Below are 23534 nucleotides of genomic sequence, written 5' to 3'. Positions count from 1 at the left end.
TACTCCACTTTCACATTTTTTCCTGTCTTTTTCAGAGACATCCAGCCCCCACTCTCCCAAAACCTCAAAATTGCTAAATAATCTTATGTGTCTCTCCCCCTGGGAAAAAACTTACGGCTCTGATCATTAGACCCTTAGTACCACTGATTTCCGTGAGGTATGTGTGCAGAACTGAGCCACAACCAACTACCACATTTCATCAAATTATCAATTTATGAAACATACCATCATTTTATGTCCTGCTAAAAAGGAAATGCTGGCAATTAAACTATGATATACTACTATTTGAAAGATGCATCCCATTTTCAAAATGAGCAAAGTGTGGAGGTGTACACTTTAGAAAGAGTGGAACACAGACTATCCCAGGCACTGTGTACATCACCACCTAACTGCAGGTGTACAGAAAGGTAAGGAGAGTGTTCCCCTCTGCTGTGGTAACCACCAGGCCCAGGAGGGGGGAAAAAACAAAAAACATATCTTGACCATGCAGAATAGTATTTGTTATTAGAGACGAAAACAAAACAAGTTTTCTAAAAGTCGTCTGGTGCTTTTTAATTTTTTATCTAGTCAGTAGTTAAAAGCTTGACATTAAAGCATGGAGAATTCTTGCTCGAGGGAAGCTCAAATCTGGAGGGGCTCTACCCTATAGATGAAGTTTCTGAATGTGATCCATGGCCTTCTGGTAATTTAATCTTCCAAGAAGATTACATATTTTTCAAACTTCAGTGTGCACGCAAATCACCTAAGGCTCTTGGCAAAATGCAGGTTTTGATTCAATAGAGCTGGGGTTGAGTCTGAGATTCTTGAGCTGGTACTACGTAATAAGCAGCCAGGCAGTGATAATGCTATTGGCCCATGGACTTTGTGGAGCAAGATTCTGCAAGGTTTACAAAGCACTTTCATATACGGGGCACCCAGGTGGCTCAGTCAGTTAAGCGTCTGCCTTTAGCTCAGGTCATGGTCTCAGGGTCCTGGGACTGAGCCCCACATCAGCCTCCCTGCTCAACAGCGAGTCTGCTTCTCCCTCTCCTCCTGTGATCCCCTCGCTCTCACTCCCTCTCAAATAAATAAATAAAAATCTTCAAAAAAAAAATAAATAAATAAAAGGCATTGTCATATATATTACACATCCATATGAATCAGACTTTGTCTGTTTTTATTTACTCCATTTCACAGATGAGAAAATTAAGTTTCAGTTGAAATTCAAACCCCTGACTTCTAAATGTATTACACTGCACACAGTTTTTAAACAAAATCAATTAAATAGCACTGGTTACCTAAAACAAATGCGGGCAAGACTAGAAAAACCAGTTACCAAGTTTTGTGATCCAAATCAATTGCTGGGAGTGTGCATGCCTCCTCCAGGTCAGAAAGCAGCCAGTCTCTACGTACAAGTAGAAAGTCCTACCAAAGGTTATTTTCTCTAAAAATCTTTCCTCTGCAAGATTAAGGTGATCTTCACCTAATATTTAAGTGGACTTCTCAGTTCCCTAGGCACCATAAACCATAAAGGTAGAAATTATGATCCACTCTTCTGACTGGCTAGACTCCGATCTATTTGAAGGTCGGATGGAATTCCAAAAGACAAACAGCAGGGTCCTTTGATGGTATATTTCACTCAGTGGCCTCACAATACAGTAGTCACATGTGGTTTTATAACCACTCTGAACCATGCTTTGCTGGCGGAGGGGGGAATGTCTTATTCCAGAAATAAATAAAATAAAGTATATGAAAAGAAAATTTTCAAGACTTGACAGACTCTGACTTAACTGGTATTCTGAATCTTTCTACTATTCTGAAAACTGCCACCCTGAAGTTTTTGATTCATATGTAGAAAAATACCAAAATTTTACAGTGGGTGCTAAGAACAAAATACTGCTCTAGGATTCTTACTGTCGGCTTGAAAGTAATCTCATCATAGAAGCTGAAGTACTCAAATGAGTCCATTTGTACAATCAAAATGAACTTAAGCTCAGGAAAGCTAGACAAAGAGTTAAACACCTTCATTAAAGCTGTAAGCAAGAAACCACCTTACTGAAAGTGGAAAATCACTATAGAATGAGTAGCTTACTTTAGTCCTAAACCACCTCTAACTGAAAAGTTATTAGTCAGAGTCTGGATTATCTGTTGTCAGTATCCAAGATGGCCCCTTAAGTGCTTGCTTGAGATCTACACTCATTACACCATCAGAGATGATGCTTTCAGCTCTTGGAACTAAAATGGAGACTCTTCACAGTTTATTGCCGGTACAGCATCCAAAGTAAAAATATCTGAGTGCTCTGAGACCCATAAACCACCAACTGCCACTTTAGAACAATTAACTACAAAGCAGCAGATACTCTCTCTTCCCTGGCCTCTGAACTCAATACTTTCAATGACAGACTAGATTTTTTTTTTAAAAGGCAGGGGGAGGGTCATCTTTTCCAAGAAGATGCTTGCATACCATGACAACCAACAAGTGATTCAGGTTTCCATGACCAGAGCTTTGGTCAAATGTCAACCTAACCAACAGGCAGAGCAAAGCCAGGCCATAAAGCTGATAAAGGAGGTCACAGAACCTCAGGCCTCCATCCACCAAAAGACTGGATATGCAATGTGGTAGCCTGATGTCACCAATCAGTCCTCCTGGGTCACCCTTTAGATGCAACTCAAGTCAAAAGACACCACAGTATTTCATTACCCACAATCTGCATTCTGATAAGAAGTTGGAACACAGATTTGGAGAAGTTTCATTTATCTTCATGCAAACCTCAGAAGCACAGTAAATTATCTGATTGTGAGAGTTCAATTTTCCAACCTCTTAACCTTCTGGGATCTCAAACTCCTCTGGTGACAATACTGTACAAGAGCTAAAAATTACCAGTCTCTTAGGACAACCAAGGATGAAAGCCACCTTTACAAAATGAAAAGCAAGACAATGAAAGCAAAAGATAACGCGCTCTATCATAATATTGACTGCCAAAGTAATTGCTTAAAAGAGAGAAGCAGGCAAAAATAATAATAATTCAGTCCCAGTGTTTTATCTTTCTCCTAATTCCAATTATTTTTCTGCCTGCTTACAAACTTTATAGTAATCCAGGCATGTGCCTCCTGGCTAATACCCAAGGATTAGAAAATGGTCACATGCATGACAGAGAACTCATGGCAAGAGTCATACAGGTTCCAACTCACCACACCACACTGACAACTTACCTACATACAATACTGACTTTTCTCCCACAATAAATAACTAGAAGTTATACACAGAAATTAGCAGGCAGCACTTCCTCTGAGAAATCTGCACTCATGAGATGGGTAAAGTGTTGTGTAAAGTGTGAGGACAGAAAAAGAGGCGAACCAGGGATATGCTGAAAGAGGAGGAGTAACACCATCCTTCCCATGGGACAACAAGGAAATGATCATTTTGCCCAAATCCATTCCTCACATCCGAAGGGTAGATCTTACTGTTCCCAAGCAATCTCTCGGGAAGGTTCAAATAAAGAAGGGCTCTTCCTAGCTGATCTGACCTATGTATGTGTTTGCAGTGTCAAAAGACACAGAAGCAATCAGGTCAGCTTTGGAATGACTAGTACTCAAGATTCAAGACAAAAGCCCCAGTTCAGTCCTTGATCCTCCTAAGGGTCATTATAAAAATAAAAGATCCTCTTCTGGCTTAATTCCTCACAGCAAATTTCTAGGTGTGAAACTGGGAGAAATCCAATGCACCTTCTTAGAGAAGTTAATCTTTTCTGGTTTTCCTGTGCAATTAAAAGCTCCAGTCATATGGGAAGTGTCAATGGCAACCAAAGCATCATTTTTGGCATGCCCAGAAGAATGCTAACTCCATATGGATTCCGGTTACCTTAAACATCACCTATTCTCATGCCAACCAGGTCAACATTCATTTAAGGTCCACTAACATATGACGGAATTGTACTTAACACTTGAGGAAGCTGCACCAAGAATGAACTCCTGCTACTCTGAAGTTGTTTCAGGTAGAATGAAGAAAAGAAGAATAAGTTTCTGACACCTAGCAACAGATACAGGATGATAAAAATACTGACAACAAATGCTCTAAGGTAATATAAGATAGTTATGGAGGCAAAATGATTAATACAATTTGGGGGAAAGAAAGTCTTTTCTATGACTGCCAACAAAAAGGATTACCTGAAAAAGACTTCACAGAGAAAGGATTTTGAAAAGGTCCAAAGCAAGCCAAGTCAGGAGGTAAAGAGGGAAGACAGATTCAGGTTGCATCAGGCTGTGTCTCAGGCTGTGTCCTGACTACCACATGGAATACAAAACCAGGCAGAAAACACAAAATAAGGAAGACTCAAATGGAAATACATCGTCAGACTTTGACATCTAGAGAGCTGATGACCAGAAAGGAGTTTTGAGAAAAGAAAGGCTATCAAAGATGCTTGAGGAAGACTGTTTAAGACTTACGTGGGAAGAGGCTAGGGACAGAAAAGCTGCTTTGGCAAAAACTGAGCATCAGAGAGGTCAAATGGTGATGAGTCCAAAAAAAAAAAAAAAAAAAAAAAAAAAAAAAATTTTATATATATATATATATATATATATATATATATATATATATATATATAAATAAAACAAACAGATCTGGAATCAACAGAACTTCGAATTTCCTAACAGGCAAGGTATAAGAGGCAAAGCTGTTCAAAGAGAGCCAAAGACCATACCATAATTAAACAAAGCAAACAAGAATGATCCTACATACCCAATCCACTTTAAGGATTATTGCAAACTGGCAAATCACTGCTCTCAGATCTATTTCCTATTGACCCCCAGCTTCAGCTTTCTTATTTAATTCCTTCTTTTTTTTTTTTTTAACTAAAAATGTCTTCTGATAGACCAATGAACTGAGAACTAGATATCAGTTCTACCTCACGTTATCAATGTATCCCCCCCAAAACATCATGTCTTTGTTTTTTAAAAGTTCAGTTTGCATCCCCTACTGTGTTTGCTGGCACCTAATTGCAACAGAAGTGTTTTAAAATACACTGTAATTAGTGCTGTGAATATCTAAGGAAACTAAACAGGCATGTTTTGCTTTAGGGGGGTAAAAAAAGAGAGATATAGGAACAAGTTCCTCAAGCCAACTTACAAATCCTCCTTTTCTTAGACAGGAATCGCCCGGGGATGAGCTCAACACATACTCCACCATGCTAACGCCTAGTCCCCCACTCTCCGACCGTGGGGACAGTACAGAATTGACCTCACTGTTCACATGGAAACTCTGACCAGGTCTTCTCTGCACCATGATTGGCTGGGAAACTGAATGATCTACAAAAAAGATACACAAGCATGATACAGTGCAGCCAGAGGCTCAAACAAATTATGAGTGATGTCTCATGGATAAACCAATGACTGGGAATCAGGAAGCCTGCCATGGTCAGGTGAGCCAAAACCTCCTAATGTGTTTTTCCCTAAGTATAAAATTCTACATAAACTAAGGAGAACGGAACATACTCCTCATATATCCGGACAGCAGAGCAAGACAGCAGTTCACATAACTGGTTTATCTAGCTATTGTGGATAAACTGTTTATCCCTTTCAAGTAGCAGAATTTCTTTTTAATATATTTTATTGGTAATATTACTAAAACAAAATGTGATTTTACTGCCCTTTTTAAAACCAACAACATAATTTGATATTTTCTGATGACTCACTGTCATCTGAGGTTCCATTTTTACACTGCGCTGTAACACAGCACATGGGCTTCTGGGTGTTGGGTCTCCTTCCTCCCTAGCCTCTGTTCTTTCCTTCTGCTGTCAGTGTGTGCCTCTACAGGATCTCCCCATCCCTCTTCAGGGTAGTCTGTCAGAAGAGCATCCGTGCCCAGTGACTCGATTTGGCCCCAACCACATTTACAAATAATCATCCCATACACAGTACACAGGGGAGCAAGGGGGGGAAAAAGAAACATGAACTTCAAATGGCAGGCATGGATTTTCTAATTCCAAGTATGCTGACAGCAGTACAGAACAAGAAGTTATAGCTGAAATTACGGTCATTTCAAATAAGACCACTCCCCTGCGGCTAACACTTCAATAAAATATTGAAGACTTGATTTTGTGTTAATTATGTTTTAATAAATTACATCATATAAGCTCCTTCATGGCAATTATACTACAGGACAGGACATTGCTTGACATGCTTATGTCACTGATGTGAAATTCATGACTTGCCAATTGCTGAGGAAAGGAGCTCTAAGACAGGCATAAATCACAGTACAGATGCTAGATCTAGATTACCTGATGTTCCCCAGGCACTGTCTCGCCATTGATCACCCAGGAATATTCCTTTTGGTCCATCTTTGCTGGATTCATCTGTTTCCCAAAACTTTTTACCTGGCAAGAGCTGCTGCAAATTAAAAATAATAGACGCTTTTAAAGAATTCATAAAGGATGAAAGTACAGCAGTCAACACTTTCTTTTAGACAAGGGTACTGCAGATGCTCATGTGTCCTGAAGGTCTTTACTCACGGTGTTCTGACTACACAGACTGTATATTGGGTAAAAGTCACAGAGAGGCCTAAGGCAAGGAGGGGCCACAGATCAACCCACCACAGTAGAGGCTCAGCTTAAATATCTAGAATCATTCACTTAATCTATGCCAAGATTTTTAATGGGGGGTGGGGAGGGAAGGGAGTTATGTTAGACTCATTAGCTAAATGCTTGCTAAGAAGACTCCTTTTGAAACAGAAAGTACCTACAACTACTAAAACACTACTTCTGCCTTCATGTCTACTAACCGGCCATACAAAGTCACTCAAGCTGGGGCAGGAACTCAGACCCCAGCTATGGAATGCTAGAGGCAAAACTCACCTCCTTCACACACAGAAATTGTATTCACCAAAAACACTAATTACCAGAAAGAAAAAACAAACAGAAAACTTCCCAACCACAACATAAACCTATTCCAAGATTCTGGAAAGACAAGACAAGCTATTTCCCCATTCCTGGAAGGGAAATAAAATCTCCTAACCTCAATTAATTTTAACAAAACTTAGTGATGCCATTATAGTGACTTCACAAAACATTCCATGCTTCATAGACACGTACACACCCCACTGGCCCTAAACCAATATGAGAACTTTAAACGAGCTATGACCAAGGAAATGCAAAGTACCCTTCAAGTAAAACCCAATACAGCGTGCACAAGACCAAAATCATTAGTGACCAGGGTTACAAAGTGAAATTCCACTAGACTTCCATCCCTCTTCATTCTGGTCATCAGCTTTACTCACTTAAAATGTCCCCCTTATCACTTCTAAGTATGTTTTCATTTCAGCTACTACCAATAAGACAAGAAATTCAGAACTTTGAAACCATACTTAGTAACTCCTTTTGAGCATAAAAGGCGGCACCTAGAGAGCTGAATTTCTCAGAGGAATAGAATCAAAAACCAGAAAGCAAAGCATCTGCTCTCCTCCTTGACAATGAAGGTTTACCTTTCCAATTTATACCTCAATGATAAGGGAGAAATAACTCCGCCCTCACTAAAATCAAATCTTGGCTTTCCAAATCTGGATCATTGGTTTCTTAGCATAATTCCAATCTAGCTCTATAAATCTATCTGGTAGGCCTCAAAGCAGTGTCCCACACACTTTTTGGCCCCTCATTTGTTACTTTCTAATCCAGTAAGATCATGATGAAAGACACTTATTATGGTCTGACATTTAGTAAACACAGGTTTACTTGAAGATATGCAGTTATAAGCAGTCAATTCCCAGTGCGCCTCTTGGATTCATTCTCTGAGGGAAACAAGGACAGAACTGGTCTGTGAACTTGAAGGGATGAGGGCTGGGGGAAGGGAGGGAGGGAGGGCGGACGGGCGGGCAGGCTAAACAGTGGGGTCAGGAACCAGTGGGGTCAGGAAGTGAAGGCCTAGGTAACTTTGATGTGTCCTAGGACAAACTGCTGAACTGTCCTGAGCCTCATTCTCTCTGTACTGCTGAAGGAAATAAGCTCCAGTTTGTGATGATTAGAGATCTTGTTGATGAGTGCCTAGCATGATGCCCACCACACAGCAGGTTCTCAATAAACGTATTCAGTGGCACTATACCAAGGAAAAATAGCTGGAAGTCACAGAAGGGACACTGAAAATTAATGTGAATTACCCAAGTACAATTCAAGAATTCTTGTTTTTAAACTTCCTTTTCTTCTTTTGGTCTCAAAAATGCCCTCTCACAAGATTATAAATATTTCCCTACTGGTTGTATCTTTTCCAACTAAAATTGTGGTTTTTCTCCTGTATTGTGTAGGGACTGCAAATAAATAGGACAAACTTCTCCTGTGTGTACAAGAAAGAATGTCGGCAGAAGGGACACCTCACTTGTTGGTGAATTTTCATATAAAAATGGATGTTCTCCATATAATAATGAAAAGAGAGCACAGGAGGTCAAAATATATTCAATATGGCACTCATCCCTCTCCAAATTTGTCAATTTTGGAAATCTGTCAAATCTGGAAATCTTTCCTGAAAGCTCAAGGAAAAGCTTCCTCAGGTACCAGCCTCCATATGCAAATATAGTCTGTCTAGAATTTGTCAAACTGTTTACTGGCTGAAAGCAGCAGCCCTTGAACTCAAGCCTTCAAAAATGACTTCTAGAATCTTGTCATCTTTTATTGTAGTTTGCGAAGCTGTCATAACATGCAAAGCCAGCAAAAGCAGGTGAACATGTAAGCAAGACTGGTTCTGAGCCAAATTCTCTCGAAAGGAAACAACAGCACAACAAACGTGTAGAAAGGTGCTAAAAAGTGAAGATTCTACTTCAAAGTAGTAACCAGTACAACAAGTCTCAAAGGAATACACACCAAAATCCCCAAGACCCTAATCAGATACTGAAAGGCAACCCTATCTCCCACTATTAATCATCAGTATAAATGTAAAACCTACACAGCGGGTAGAAAGCAGCGGCAAAAGTACTAGAACTCCACATGCTTTGGCAAAGTAGTAGTGAGGTGGTCAAGTAACTATTATCAATGAAAACAGCTTGGACTGAAGGGGCAAGTGCATAAGAGATAAAGAAAAGGAGATGGGAGGAAGGCGCTAGCATGCCAATTCTGGGAAGGAGAAAGGCGGAACCTGTGGTTTCCAAGAGTGTTCTGCGAATGGGAGGAAAATTTAAATACCGACCACAGGCACGTAGGCAAAGACAGAAGCAAATGTAGCAAAGCTCTTCTGAGTCTGGATATTTCACAGAACCTAGCATTTCTCACGTTCCTCTAAAACATACCCATCTCCACCTCTCACTTGTGTGGTAAGCAGCATCAGAAAGGAGTCCGGTTTCTGGTCCTCCTGCCCTTATGTAATCCCCTTCCCTTTACTGTGAGCTGGGTCTCGTGACTTGTTCCTCAGGAGTAACACACGGCAGGAGTGATGGCATGTCACTTTCAAGACTATCTTACAAAAACCTGACTACCTGTCTTGTTTCTTTCTCTCACCCTCTTGCGTTCAACTCTCTCTTGCCCTCTTGCTTGCTCACTTTGATGAAGCTCACTGCTATGCTGTGACCTGCCCTGCAGATTCACATGGCAAAAACCGAGAGAGGTCATGGGACATCAACTCATTAGGAACTGAGGCCCTCCATCCAACAACCTGTGAGGAGCTTAATCCTGACATCAACCTCAAGAGTGAGCTGGGAAGCAGAGCCTTCCCCAGTTGCACTCTGAGATGACTTGCAGCCCCAGGTGGAATCCTGAGTGCAGCTTGTGGGAGACCCTGAAACAGAGGATCTTTCGAAGCCATGACTGGGTGACCTACAGAAACTATGAGGTGGAAACAACTCTGTTGTTTTAAACCACTAAATTCTGAGGTGATCTACTAGGTAGCAACAGGAACTAATACAGTTACAAATATATTTAAACAGGGTTGCTTTGATAGTCTACATAGTTCTTTACAAGTTTGTTTTTAAGAAGCCTATTCGTTCCATTTCAAATGTCTAAAATCCAAGTGCTTTTGAATTTGGAAAAATTACATGCTTTCTGTGTCATGTTCTCCCCTACTTTGTCTTATAGTCCTTCTGTATTAAAAAAATGTATAAACTTCTGCAAAATTAGATTGCCTTACACATATTAAGCTTACTGAGAACTAATAGCAATCACATATTCAAGTCAACTGAAGACATTAACTGTTCAAATCTGATCAGAGTAAGAAGCTATAATCTACTGAATTATAAAATAAAACTAAGTGATGATGAGACTCCAGTTGTTATTTCAAATTCAATAGCAACCCTCTGGAGTTAACGTCTTGATAGTACTGGCTAAAACACATCTGTTCTCCAACCCACTGGCATCAACACTGGGAGCTGCCAAACCTTCACTCAAGCCACACCTAAATCCAATCAACAAATTTAAATCCAACTATTGTATGAGAAAACAGTTCTGCTTATCCCATCAAGAACTTGGAAATAAAAACTGTTCTTTGGACAAAAGAGGAACAGATCACAGCAGAGGTTTACAAAATTTACTTTAAAGAAAGATTAGGCAATAGGAGGATTAAAAGATTTGACAATTCCAAAGGAAGATAACTGGAATTAGGAATGAGTCCAACAAAAGCAAGAGACCCAGGGAATCAGATGTAGGTAGTATGACCCAGCTGGCATATTTAGAGAGAGAGCATATGATGCACAAAGAAGCCTATCCTTATAAAAGCAATTAACGCATCAAGCTAGACAGCAGCTTGATTACACTAGCCACGAAAAACATCCAACTAACTTCCCTGGCTCAGACTCTGCTTAGCAAGCAAACTTCTTATGAGAATTTGGCTTCCTCCTCTAGCCAAGCATGCTGATCACTGAACACAATTACCTTGTTCATTTGAGAGTTATTATTTCTCCTTATAAATTAGTAAACTGCATTTTGGTTTTCATACAGAAGTTTCTTGTGGTTCTTGTTAGTGTAGGTCAATCCCATAAGCTAACTACTTCTGAATTAGTGATGGAAATCCCTTTCAAGACCGACAAACTGAGAACCAGGACTTAGGAAGTCCCACCATCCTCCCCAACCATACAATAGACCTTGTAGTCTTCCCTGTCTTGTCCCATGAAATGGGATTCCTATTTGGCCCAAACCCCCAATAGTGTCAGTTCTCAAACCTTTAGGGAAAAAAAAACAAACTATTTATCTCAGCTTGAACCACAGATTTATAAAAGAAGAAGACTTAGAGAAAATAAAGAAATCAGTAAGCATATTCATGAGGCTTCTGGAGAACAAGAGAGAAATCAAGCACTAGTTTATAAGCAATGTCAACCACTTGGAAAACCTCTAAATTTTGTTTGGAAACACCTCTTCTCTTTTATCACCTAACAAAAAAGAGACAATACCTGAAGCCACACTTGCAGGATCAATCCAACATTAGCCCCCACTAAGAGCCCTTTAACAGACATGGAGACAATAAAGGGCTTCTTATTTTAAGAAATAATATGGTAGTAAAACACACGGCAGCACTCTGAAATCATTTTTAAAAACCAACCTGATTTTAAATCCCAACTCAGAATTTAACCCCTCTTGGCCTCAGTTTCCTCACCTATAAAGAACTGTTGTAAACATTAAGTGAGATCTGTGTAAAAAAGCAGTACAATGCTGAGCTCTGGGCAACCACTCAAAAAAATCAGCTGCTACTATGATTTAAGAACACTACTAATGGCTAGTCAATGAAATGCTCCTCAATACTCAGCTAGCAGATGTGAGCACAGCATCACCCAGCCCACTTCAGTGTAAATCCCATAAAATTAAGAGCCCTAACAAAAGAGCCATGATTACAGCTTTGCAGAAACAAAGAGGCAAGATGATTATTAAGGACTGGACTTGTCTGACCACAACAGTTACTAATATTTGCACAGGAAAGTATCAGTGAGGTTTCCTGAGGTCTCAACACCAAATGCACACTCCAACAAGTACTCTGCACTCAAGAGAAATAAAATACCAGGTAACTGCTGACATACTCAACAGAGGCTACATAGAGCTGTCTCTCAGACCAGAAATTAGGCTTCTTAAGGAGGACTGTTCGCAGGGATGCATGCTCCAGCCCTGCAGGCGCCATCAGGTTCGATCATGTTACCTGGCAACGCGAACTTCCAACACAAGCCTAGTTTCATCATTGGAATGTAACCAATGCAGGAGTCAAATACCTGGTATTTTAACCAGGTGGGAAGACATAGCCCCTTCCCAAATTTTTTAATCTCTTAGCACACATGCTTTTTTTTTTTTTTTAAAGTTTTATTTATTTATTTATTTGAGAGAGAGAGAGAGAGAGAGAGACAGTGAGAGAGAGCATGAGCGAGGAGAAGGTCAGAGGGAGAAGCAGACTCCCCGTGGAGCTGGGAGCCTGATGCGGGACTCGATCCCAGGACTCCAGGATCATGACCTGAGCTGAAGGCAGTCGCTTAACCAACTGAGCCACCCAGGCACCCTTAGCACACATTCTTATTGCATTAAAAGAATTTGACATCAACTCAAAGAAAGAACCATTCAGAACTGACTGAAATGAAGTACAGTTGGTAGCCACTGACAGTCACATGTTCTAGGCAGAGGTCTGATGTGTGATAATTGTATAATTTTCAGAAATCCCTTCTAAAAAGCTTAATGCCCTAGGGATTGACCTAGCCCCAACCCCCATGTCATAAAGGTTTGGTGGGGTATCAAGTGAGAAGGGACACAAAGTGCTTTCATAAATACTATGAACTACACTCATAAGTCATTTAAAGCTTTAACAAGAAAAAAGGCTTTTAACAAGAAAAGTATACATCAATATACAGACTTTTTTTTTTTTTTTTTTTTAAAGTTCATTCAGGGGAGCCTGGGTGCCTCAGTAGGCTAAGTGTCTGCCTTCAGCTCAGGTCATGATGTCAGGATCCTGGGATCAAGCCCTGCATCGGGCTCTCTGCTCAGCGGGGAGCCTGCTTCCCCCTCTCTCTCTACCTGCCACTCTGCCTACTTGCGCTCTCTCTGTCAAATAAATAAATAAAATCTTTTTTAAAAAAAAAGGTACATCCATTTACTGTTAGGATAATTCTTTGGTAAAGAGTTTAGAAAATAAATCCATCAAGGGTCACATTCATTCCTGAGAATTTATCTCAACAATAACAAAAAGACAATTCAAAAGGAAAAAAACCTTTTCATTCAAAGTCTAAGAGCAAAGAGGTTGGGAGCAAGCTAAATGTTCAGCAAGGTCGCTATGTAAGCACAACAGGAAGCTTGCCCACAACAGCCACAACGACTACGTGTGTTTAAAAAAAAAAAAAAAAAAAAACTAACTTTTAAAAATAAAATACAAAATTGCATGTGTAAAGACTACTTCTTCTTATGCACCCTTCCCTTCTGGATCAAGACCATAAAGAAAAATAAAAACTGAAATAGGTTCTTACTGGTGTGGTAGCATTATGAATGACTTGTTACAAAATATACTTTCATGATTTAGAACTGATATTCTAATAAACAAAAATTGAGATTCTGGTGGTATGGAATTTACTACAAATAAGGCATTTTCTCTTAAGCAGACACATTTCACTTCAACCTAACTTCACAGTAACGAAAGTTAGTGGCAATTTTTTTTTTAAGTTAGTGGCAATTTTAAGAAGAGCTCACCTTATGTTGCAAATATTTCTAAGCAAGCAGTTAATAACATCTAATCCACTCTGAAAACTGTAGCTTACATAAGGAATGTTGAATGTGTTCAATGGTTTAATCACAAGTCAGTTGTTTTTTTAATTAAAAACAAGTATAGGGGCACCTGGGTGACTCAGTCAGGTAAGCGTCCGCCTTCAGCTCAGGTCATGCACGATCTCAGGGTCCTAGGATAGAGCCCTGCGTTGGGCTCCCTTGCTCAGTGGCAGTCTGCTTCTCCCTCTCCCTCTGGCCCTCTGCACCACCACCCCCAATCCTCACTTATGCTCTCTCTTGCTCTATCTTTCTCCCCACCTCTCTCAAATAAATAAATAAAATCTTTAAAAAAAAAAAAATATATATATATATAGAGAGAGAGAGAGAGAGAGAGAGAGAAGGTTATGGTGCTTTAATTTTCATATTCTTTTTCAGTTTAAGAAATAGGATCTTCTCAATTCATACTTCCTGTTTATATAGCTTCTAATTGAAGAAGCACCCTGCATTCTCTTTAATTAGTTAGACAATACTTATATGTAAAGATTATTTTTAAATATTAAAACACTATGTCCCGCTTCACTACATTCAAATCACACACACACACACACACACACACACACACACAGAGTCCAAGAATCAGTATTTGGTATAATTTTTTCACATTTTTCTACCAGGCAAATTCAGAACCTGGCACCTTGTAATTATTGCTTAAGCTGTTCATCTAGGTGTCAAGATGCTCTCTACTGAAAACAATTTCCACATTACTGGTCTCTTAAGTAAATATCTCTTTTGGTTAAAATTTAATGGACTTTTCAAGAAGAAAAGTTTATTATTTTACATAATTATAATTATATGGTATATAAAATTAACAGATTTTTTGAGAAATATTTGCCAGCTATTAAGCACTTTTCATTAGCATGGTCAATAGTTACATCTAATGTCCCTTAGAAATACTCCCACCACTAAGGATGAAATGACACAAATCACTTAGGCCTGGCTAATATGAGGTAAAATTTGACCTTCTAGAACTCTCACATCTGGAAAACCACTACTGCTCTTCTGGCTACTGAAAAGTTTCAAGAGTTTCAGCATCTGAAGTACTGATGTCAAAAAGTGAAGTACTACTTGAACAGGCCCTGAAATGCACAACCTATTGTAGCTACTACTAGAAATAATAGTAAAAGACACTCTTTGCCCAAATAGAAAACTAAAAAGAAAAACCTATCAGGAATCAAAGAGATATAGCTCGTGGGCATTCATTTTAAGAGAAGACTCTTAAACTTCACAGACTGTTAAACTTCACCACCTATTTTGGATGAAGAAAGGAACACTACTGGCAACAGGACTGGTCAGGACTGCCATATAGGAGGGGGAGAGTTCAGAGTGAAGGGACAGTGGGAAGGACACTCCACAAAGAGGAAAGAAAAAGAAAAGAAAAGAAAGAAAAGCAAGTGGGTCAGGTGCCCACCAAGAAAGGAGTCTAGCCAGTGGCACAGGAAAGCAGTAAGGAGAGGTAGAAAAGCAATTAGTCCAGTGACCAGTGAGGCTTCATGGATCACCAAAGCATTGGGTTCTTAATGCAACAGACAGCAACGGGAAGTAACATCATAAAAATTAAGTCCAGAAAATTAGTCTCATATTCCCCCATAAAATGGGGTGAAGGCAAGTTAAATGGATTCTGAGAAGCTAAGCAAAAAGGTCACTGCAGTAACTAAGCATGAAACAGAGAAGGAACCTGTGGAAATGGGGCAAGGAAGGTACAAAAAGGCTGCTTAGATGCCTCTCTCAGCTTTCAAAGCATTAAAAAAAAAAAAAAAAAAAAAAAAAAAAACTGGAGCGCGTGAGTGGCCCAGTCAGTTAAGCTCAGTCAGCAGAACCTGAGTTCTGCTCAGGTCATGATCCTGGGGGCCTGGGATGGAGTCCCGCATCTGAATCTGCAGGCTCCCTGCTCAGCAGGGAGTCTGCTTATCCTTCTCCCACTGCCCTTCTCCCCACAACTCATGTTCTCTCTTACATGCTCTGCTCTAATAAATGAACAAAAAATTAAAAATTAAAAACAAAACTATGTGGGGCGCCTGGGTGGCTCAGTGGGTTAAGCCGCTGCCTTCGGCTCAGGTCATGATCTCGGAGTCCTGGGATGGAGTCCCGCATCGGGCTCTCTGCTCAGCAGGGAGCCTGCTTCCTCCTGTCTCTCTGCCTGCCTCTCTGCCTGCTTGTGATCTCTCTCTGTCAAATAAATAAATAAAATCTTTAAAAAACAAAACAAAACAAAACAAAAACTATGTAATTCAAAAATGAGGATTCGTAGCCCATTATGATGATCAAGAATGAAGTCATTAAGTATGCATAAATCACTGAAATTCTTTTAACCAGAAATCTATTCTGTAGCGTCAGCTGATTGCAAAGTCTAGATGAAAACAGGACCCAAGTACATACAAACATGGTGTTCCGAGGTTAAGAACAAAGGTTCAATAGGTAAAGTTTTAAAGATCCCCTGAAGATCCATGGTGGGTCGCTGGGGAACAGTAGGAGCAAAAAGAGCAATCAAGCAGACGTAACAAGAATTTGGTAAATCTAAAATTTGAGGACAACTACAGGTTAGACAGAATTGCAGTCGGTTCAACTGATGACTGCTGAACTCCGCAGTGCACTCTCTTCAAAGGAGCACAGTAGTTCCTGATCACACAGAGAACACAATCACTGTGAACAACTTCATTTGGGAAATTAAACACACACAAGACATCTTTCACACTTACGTAAAAAAAATTCAGAGATACCGTTAACATCTCAATCTCCATGTTCTTTTGTCATAAATTACCATGGGGCAATCTCCAAACCAAGCTGCACATCCTTTCACCAATCCACTGAAAGTAAGATTGTTTATACATTCCCCCTTCAAATTATTGGAACAGAGCCAAATGAGACTTCTTTTCTCTGCTGTCTTATAAAACCTGATAGACTGATAGTAAACTGTTCAGAAAACGAAGAAATGCCAGGGTGAACTAGGCTTTTCTGTAGGATAAAGGAACCAATGGAAGGGAACAGAGGACTACGTTACCCTGGCTACCTATGGATTACCTATAAATCAGGTCGTTTGTTTTCACACAAGTATAAACTATATGGTTTGACCTACAACATAACCACATGCATGCTACACTAGGTCCAAACTTAATCATTATATAAGTGATTCCTGCAGTAGTACCTAACAGTCCAATGTGCAAAAGATAAGCCTCCAGATCACTTGGGAAACCTGTAAAGTTCATGCATAAAACCATGAAATCATCTAGATTTGCTTCACGACCTACCCACCTCATATCTGCAAAGCAGGAAACAGCACAACTAAAAGAGGAGAAAGGGTCCTTTGCCTCAAGATGGGAGCAAATACTTAACCCCACCCACACACCCAGTCAGCCTCAGGGCATTTATAATTATTAAATTGGCAAAACAAAGATCTCAGTGTACCAGACATAGTTAATTCCCTTTTTCATGCACTCCACAAGATGAAAATTTCATAGATATGGCTACTATGTATACCAGGAAGACTGACAAGAAAATAAACTACTACCTCCACATGCTTTCCTATAATGAGAAGCACAGACTGCATTAATCAATCAAGAGACAACAGATTAACTGGTTAATTCTGTGTCGTCTTTACTATTATTTTGCTGATGAAGAACGAGTTACACACAATACTATTTAATACACACTTGAACAGGAAATATAACAACAAAAGTAATTCCTCTTTTCTAAACACTATTATGTCTGATTGTGTATATATAATGAAGGTATTTCCATGTCCCAGCAGATGGCCCAGAGAAAGTGTCCCATTGACCTAGTACAACTATATTAAACAAAAGATCTTTTATCATAAATGCTTTATATCAGTTTCAACTTGGATGGTAACAGCACTGCTGATTAACTTCATCTTTTGTACTTGTCTTTAGGAAAGTAATAATCACATGCTTTGAAAATGTAAAAATATTCAGAGAAGGGTGAATGAATAGAGGCTTTTCAGTTTTGTCAGTTCCTCATCCTCCCCTCCACAACCCCATATCCCTCAGGATGGAAAAGTAATCTGAATAAAGAATACAGGCAATACATATTTACTGAATTGGACTATGGTCCCTTGATGGGAGGGCAGTATCAACTTTTGGAGTAAAAGAGAAAATAAAGGAATCCATACTTGGAAAAAAAGCATTTGTCTAAGATTTCTTCAACACAATGTATCAGGCAGCCACTGGTTACAAAGTACATTACTGGCTGAAGCCCCTGCCCTCAACAAACTTGTGTGCTAGGAAACAGAAAACATTTACACAAATCACTACATATAAAATAAACTAGGGCCATAAGAATGACACAAATAACTTCCTCTCCATAGTTTCTGGTTGGTTAGAGGAAGAAAGGTTTTATAGAGGAGCTGATCACTGAAGTCAGATTTTAAATAATGGGCAGACTCTGGACATGCAGAGATAAATAACAGAAAAAAAAACAAGATTTAGAGTGACAAAGATGTGAGTTCAACTAGCTGGTTCATGATCATGTTAACCTCTCTAATCCATTTTCACCTGGTCTATAAAAGGGCATCATAACATTGCAGGACACTGTCAAGACTGTAATGCATATGAAGTGAAGTGGTTAGCATATTACCTGGAAAATCATATATGCTCGATATACTGCAGCTACTATTATTCCTTAGCCTAACAAAATAGAACCTGGGAGTCAAACCCACATCTTAATACTCATGATGATCTTAGCTGGAGTCACTTGACCTTAGGACCCCTTTTCCTCATGTAAAAACCATGGTACAAGTATCTCCCCAAATCTGTTGGGACATTCACATAGGCAATGAAATCAATGCCAAAGTATCCTGAAAAGTGTTAATGCATTATTGTAGTTATTTAGTTGGCTTATCCTCAAATAAAGCATAGTGATGCAGATGAAAAGAATGAACACGTTTTAGCCAAAGGAGGATAAAAGAGGAGAAATTTAACGATGAGAGACTACATCCTGCTGCAAAGGAGCATGTTTTCCTGCATTCGAGCACTGCAGGACAGCTCAACATATACAATGGTAGGTCTGTCTTGTTGTCCCAATGTAGGATAGAAGGCAGATACTGGAATGAGTACGGTTCCAAATAGGCCTCAGAGTGACAGGACAGAACTGAGAACCAAGTTCCAAATGTCCAATGCATCCACACTGTCAAGGTTAGAAGACACTTTCCTCTTTCCAGTTCTTCAAAACGCCCAATCCCAAAACTATAATGGATCCCAGGAACTTCCCCCAAACAATATTCTTTAAAAGGTCACTTCGTCTCTCACACTAGTCACAAACCTAATACCGGAAAGTTATGAACTAAGATCGCATTTCTCCAGATCACTTGGTCTGGCTAGGTATGTTTTCTCTGAAGTAAACATATCAATAGCAAGATGCCAAAAATGCCCAACAACCAAATGGCATTAATACAAGGTCCAAGAAACTAGGCAGATTTACCATTCCTGTCCACACTCAAAGGTACATTTTGGGGAAAAAAGGATTTGCTACACTGTTTGGTCAGGTGTTTTTACATCAACACATTAAAGACTGTATTACTTTTTCTTCTCTTCTGCAAGAAAGGGTGCATGATTTTGCTGGCACACGATATATCTCCTTTTCAAAATTCAACCCATTTTGGTGTCAACTGAGTTATTCTTATGGGGCCCTAGCTGTAAGAAGCTGCCAGCATCAGGTAGCCCTTGGGCTGTAACTCCTACAAGTCCTTTTAGCCAACCAAAAAGCCTCCAATTCCACGAACCATTCTGTTTGCCATGATGGAAACATGTGGAAAAGAACTTACCAGACTTGGTATCCACATCCGGTTTCCACCTGCCCTAATTGCAGAATTAGCACCCAAGAGCCCTTAGGGACAAAAACTTCAGTGCCTTAGATAACTGCAGACTGGTGAATGAGTCACTTAGAAAACCTAGTGAAAAGTTACAGGACCTTTGTATCCCACGGGGGGAGTCACTTTAAAAAGACATCTTTTAGATGCCCTTTGGTATATCCTAGAAAAAGAAGAATTATTCCTCTTTTTTATCTTTATAAAGATAGAGAAATAAGGACAAACTCCAAAACCCTAGACTTGAAAGAGTCCTGGGAAACTAGTCCAACATCTTTGTGATACAGATGGAAAACAAAGAAAAGTCCAAAGAAGACAAACGTCTGAGCTGGACGGTGGCTTCAGAGTTCTGGTCCAGAGAGAGCTCTATCCTGCCAAGTTATACTTTTCTTTGAGTGAGGAGCTCTCCAGTTCTCCAAATCACTACCAAATTCCTCCCTCTACTAGCCATTCTGCTATTTTACACTCACAGAGAGAATGCCTATGAAATATCTATTGAGAATCTATAGCTGTATTTTAAATATCTCTCACCTTATTCTACTTGCAGGAAACGTGATAGGGTTCATTATGTCTCCACATACAAGAGCACTTGCCAGATCTCCTTCCTCAGGTTTACAAACTTGTCTATTTTAAGTTTTTCTATCGCTTCAGGGTTCTAAAACAAAGATGAAGGGCCATATAATCACTACTATCTTAACATCCCTGAAAGTGGTCAAGTTTCCTACATGTAAAACATTAAGGAATCTTAAACAGAAAAAGGTTTTTAAAATTAGAAAACCAATTATGCAGAAGGTGCCTTTTCTGCCAACAGCTCTCCCTTTGGCAAATCCATCCTTTTTTAGGACACAGAAAGTCACTGCCCTCCCAGAGGTAGAGCAGGTAAGTCCTACAAGATCCTAAACCAAACCAATGTAAAAACCAAGTCCAGTAACCCAAGGTTAGTGAGCTTCCTCAGTAGTACAAAGATACATTCTTATATAGTCAACTAACTGACCCGTCTTTTCATATGTAAATTTTAAAGGGGGCTCAATGATGTGCCTTTAAATTTTCAGGACTACAACTTTAAGTTGAATGAAAGTGGCCAGCAAGGAGACTAGCTAAAATATTTGGAAAACAATTTCTGGCCCTATTCCTAAGGCATTTTACTATCTCCTTTTTAATGTTGACTTTCAAGAATAAGAGGCAAGTAAACCACCTGCACTGTGAGTCCTTCAGCTAAGAACAACTGTACATCAAACAACTAGTAAGGTTTGAGGAGATATTTAAAGTAGCCACTTCCCAGCAAGTTTCAACTAGGAAATGCTGTAAATTTTACAAAGGGACACCAAGAGGCTAGTACTGGCTTTGATGAAAAACGTGTTAACAAGAGCCAAGCAGCACTTTACCTGAGATCAATTACTCTGAATGGAGCTAATTCTCTTCCAATTCTAAAGATTCACACATTCTTGATTTAGGTATTGTTTACCATAACGAGGACTCACACAAGCGCAAGCATGCATACACACCCACACCAATACACATGTAGTAAGTGTAGCAAAAATACACTGTGCCTGGCTGAAAAGTCAACACAATTTACTTCAAATTTTAGTGCCTATGTGGGTAAAGACTGTATTTATACACATCTCCTCTCCCAGAGATGCTTCACTGCTTAAAGGCAAGGAAATTTAATGAAGTTAAACTAATTAGAAGCTGTGCTTTATATTATAAAAGCTTATTAATTCTTCATTTCTCTTTTGCTGTTCTCCCTTGTAAAGCTTGGGGGCCGGGGCGGGGGACAGTTCTCAGGGAGCCTGGGTGGCTCAGTCAGTTAATAAGCATCTGACTCTTGGTTTCAGCTCATGATCTCAGGGTCCTGGGATGGAGCCCTGCAAAGGGCTCGGTGCAAGGGCTCGGTGCTCACTGGGAAGTCCACTTAAGGATGCTCTCCCTCTGCCCCTCCCAAAGCTCCTGCTCTCCCTCTCTCTCTCTAATAAATCAATCTTAAGGAAAAAAAAAAAAATTTCTCCCATCCTGTACCCCTGCAGACCCTAACTAAACCAGAAAATGTTTCCCAAGTCTTACACTCTTGAATAAGTAATCACAAACTAGTCTGGCAGATACTAATCACTCCCTTCTCTAAATCTGAACCATACATAGAAAACCCTGTGCATTCTTTCTGCTATCGTCTGTATTCACGGCCTCCTTGACCAGCTACAGAGCTCCCTGAGTACAGAAACCTCACTCTGCACTTAGTTTAAACTGTCTCCTTTGTGCCTAATCTAGTTATGCTTTCAAAAAAAATAGGGGCATCAGTGGGGCCCTAGGTGGCTCAGTCAGTTAAGCACCTGACTCTTGATTTCAGTTCAGGTCATGATCTCAGGGTCGTGAGATTAAGCCTGGTGTCAGGCTCAAGTCTGTCCCTCTCCTTCTGCTCCTCCCCTAGCTTGCACACCCACGTGTTCTCACTCTCCCTCAAATAAATTAATAAGTAAAATATTTTTAAAAATTAAATAAAAATTTAAAAGTAGGTAGGGATGCCTGGCTGGCTCAGTCAGTACGGCTTGTGACTTTAGATCTTGGGGGTCATGAGTTCCAGCCCCACACTGGGGGCAGAGTTTGTTTTTTAAAAAAAAAAAAAAAAAAAAAAAAAAAAAAACTTCAGGGTCACCTGGGTGGCTCAGTTGTTGAGCAGCTGCCTTTGGCTCAGGTCATGATCTCCAGGGCAGGTCATGATCTCCAGGTCCTGGGATCAAGCCCAACATCGGGATCCCAGCTCAGCAAGGAGTTTGCTTCTTCCTCTCCCTCTGCCTCTCCCCCTGCTTGTGCTCTCACTCTCTCTCAAATAAATAAAAAAAAAAAAAAAAACTTTTAATTTAAATTAAAAATTTTAAAAATTAAAAAAAAAAAAAAAAAAACCACTCCGTATCTATATTCTGGGAGGATGCATATTAGGCACTTTTTAAAACCTCCCCCAAAATATCAATTTTTATACAGCTTACCAAGATGAGATTTTTACCATCAATTATTTTACAAGTATTGACTTCATTTACTCTAAGGAAACATGCTTTGGAAAGGAAGCCAGGTCAGAATCCCAAGCTCCATCATATGTGATCTTGAGCAAATTAATTCATGTATCTCAGCATATTTCTTAAACTGGATAATAGATCTATCCTGATAGCATTACTGATGAGACAATGGATGCAGACCTCTTAGCACCTGTGGAATACATGGTCAGCAAAAGAGTAGTTATTATTACTCTGTGAATAAATAAATAATGAGGAATGAAGAAGGAAGAGTAACAGTGCATATTACGTTGGAATATACTTTGGTTATCTACACATGCCTACATCCAGGTCTGAGAATTATATATGGATACCAAAAAAATAACATTTCTAAAAAAATAAGAAGAGTGAGGTTTGGAAAACCTTGCAGGGGAAAAGGCATTTTTAGAAGGAAAAAATGACTTAAAAAATATTATTGTTGCCATTTAAACAAAATCAACTTTCTATTCAATTCTGTTCACTATTCAATTAGACTTAAGCCTTTAGAAATTATAAAATATTGTGTACAAAACAGCAAAAAGCTTTATTTTGTAAATTAATTTTGAAAATCTGGGATTAGATTTTTGGTAGGGTGGACCAGGTTAAAATCACAAGACAAATATGGTTTCCCCTCTATACTTAGTATCTGATTCATCTGTTAACTTTCTGTTCAAATTTTGCTCCAAAAGCTAATTGAGAAAAATCTCTTCCCCAATAACTATATAAGGTTTATTGCTGTGCACTGCTTTAATGATATTAGGCAGGTATAGAAGACATAAAGCCACCTACCTATCTTCTCTTTAAGCTCATGGGGAAAAACAAGAACAGTCCCCAAACCCATAAACCCAAGATGATAGGACACTGGAACTCTGACCACAAGATGATTCAAAAAAGTTGGAAACAAAGTCTTGTAACACAGGAAGTGAATCTCAAAACCAAAACACCAAAAGAGTTTAGCTAACGCCTAACCACAAAGGCAGTCAATGAATATTTGTTATAAATCAGGAGAAGAATTATCTTAATTTTGAATCC

At 39.4% G+C, this 23534-nt stretch overlaps 1 protein-coding gene across 16 annotated transcripts in view; it reads right to left on the bottom strand.

Annotated features, from left to right (window-relative positions):
* PUM1 (pumilio RNA binding family member 1) overlaps window positions 1-23534 on the bottom strand; it is a 142585-nt gene that overhangs the window by 65856 nt on the left and 53195 nt on the right. For 9 of the 16 annotated variants that reach the window (XM_047723844.1, XM_047723847.1, XM_047723850.1 and 6 more), the window contains exons 4-5: window positions 6255-6363; window positions 5105-5283 (exon numbers count right to left, since the gene is read on the bottom strand). The exons of 6 other annotated variants lie outside the window; for them this stretch is intronic. In XM_047723844.1, coding sequence (XP_047579800.1) covers window positions 5105-5283; window positions 6255-6363 — 288 coding nt within the window. The remainder of the gene's footprint in view (window positions 1-5104; window positions 5284-6254; window positions 6364-23534) is intronic. One more of the 16 variants, XM_047723846.1, reaches the window with a different exon arrangement.

The sequence above is a fragment of the Lutra lutra genome, chromosome 4 (genome assembly GCF_902655055.1).
Source record: "Lutra lutra chromosome 4, mLutLut1.2, whole genome shotgun sequence".
NCBI lineage: Eukaryota > Metazoa > Chordata > Mammalia > Carnivora > Mustelidae > Lutra > Lutra lutra.
This window is presented reverse-complemented; position numbering and strand designations above follow the sequence as displayed.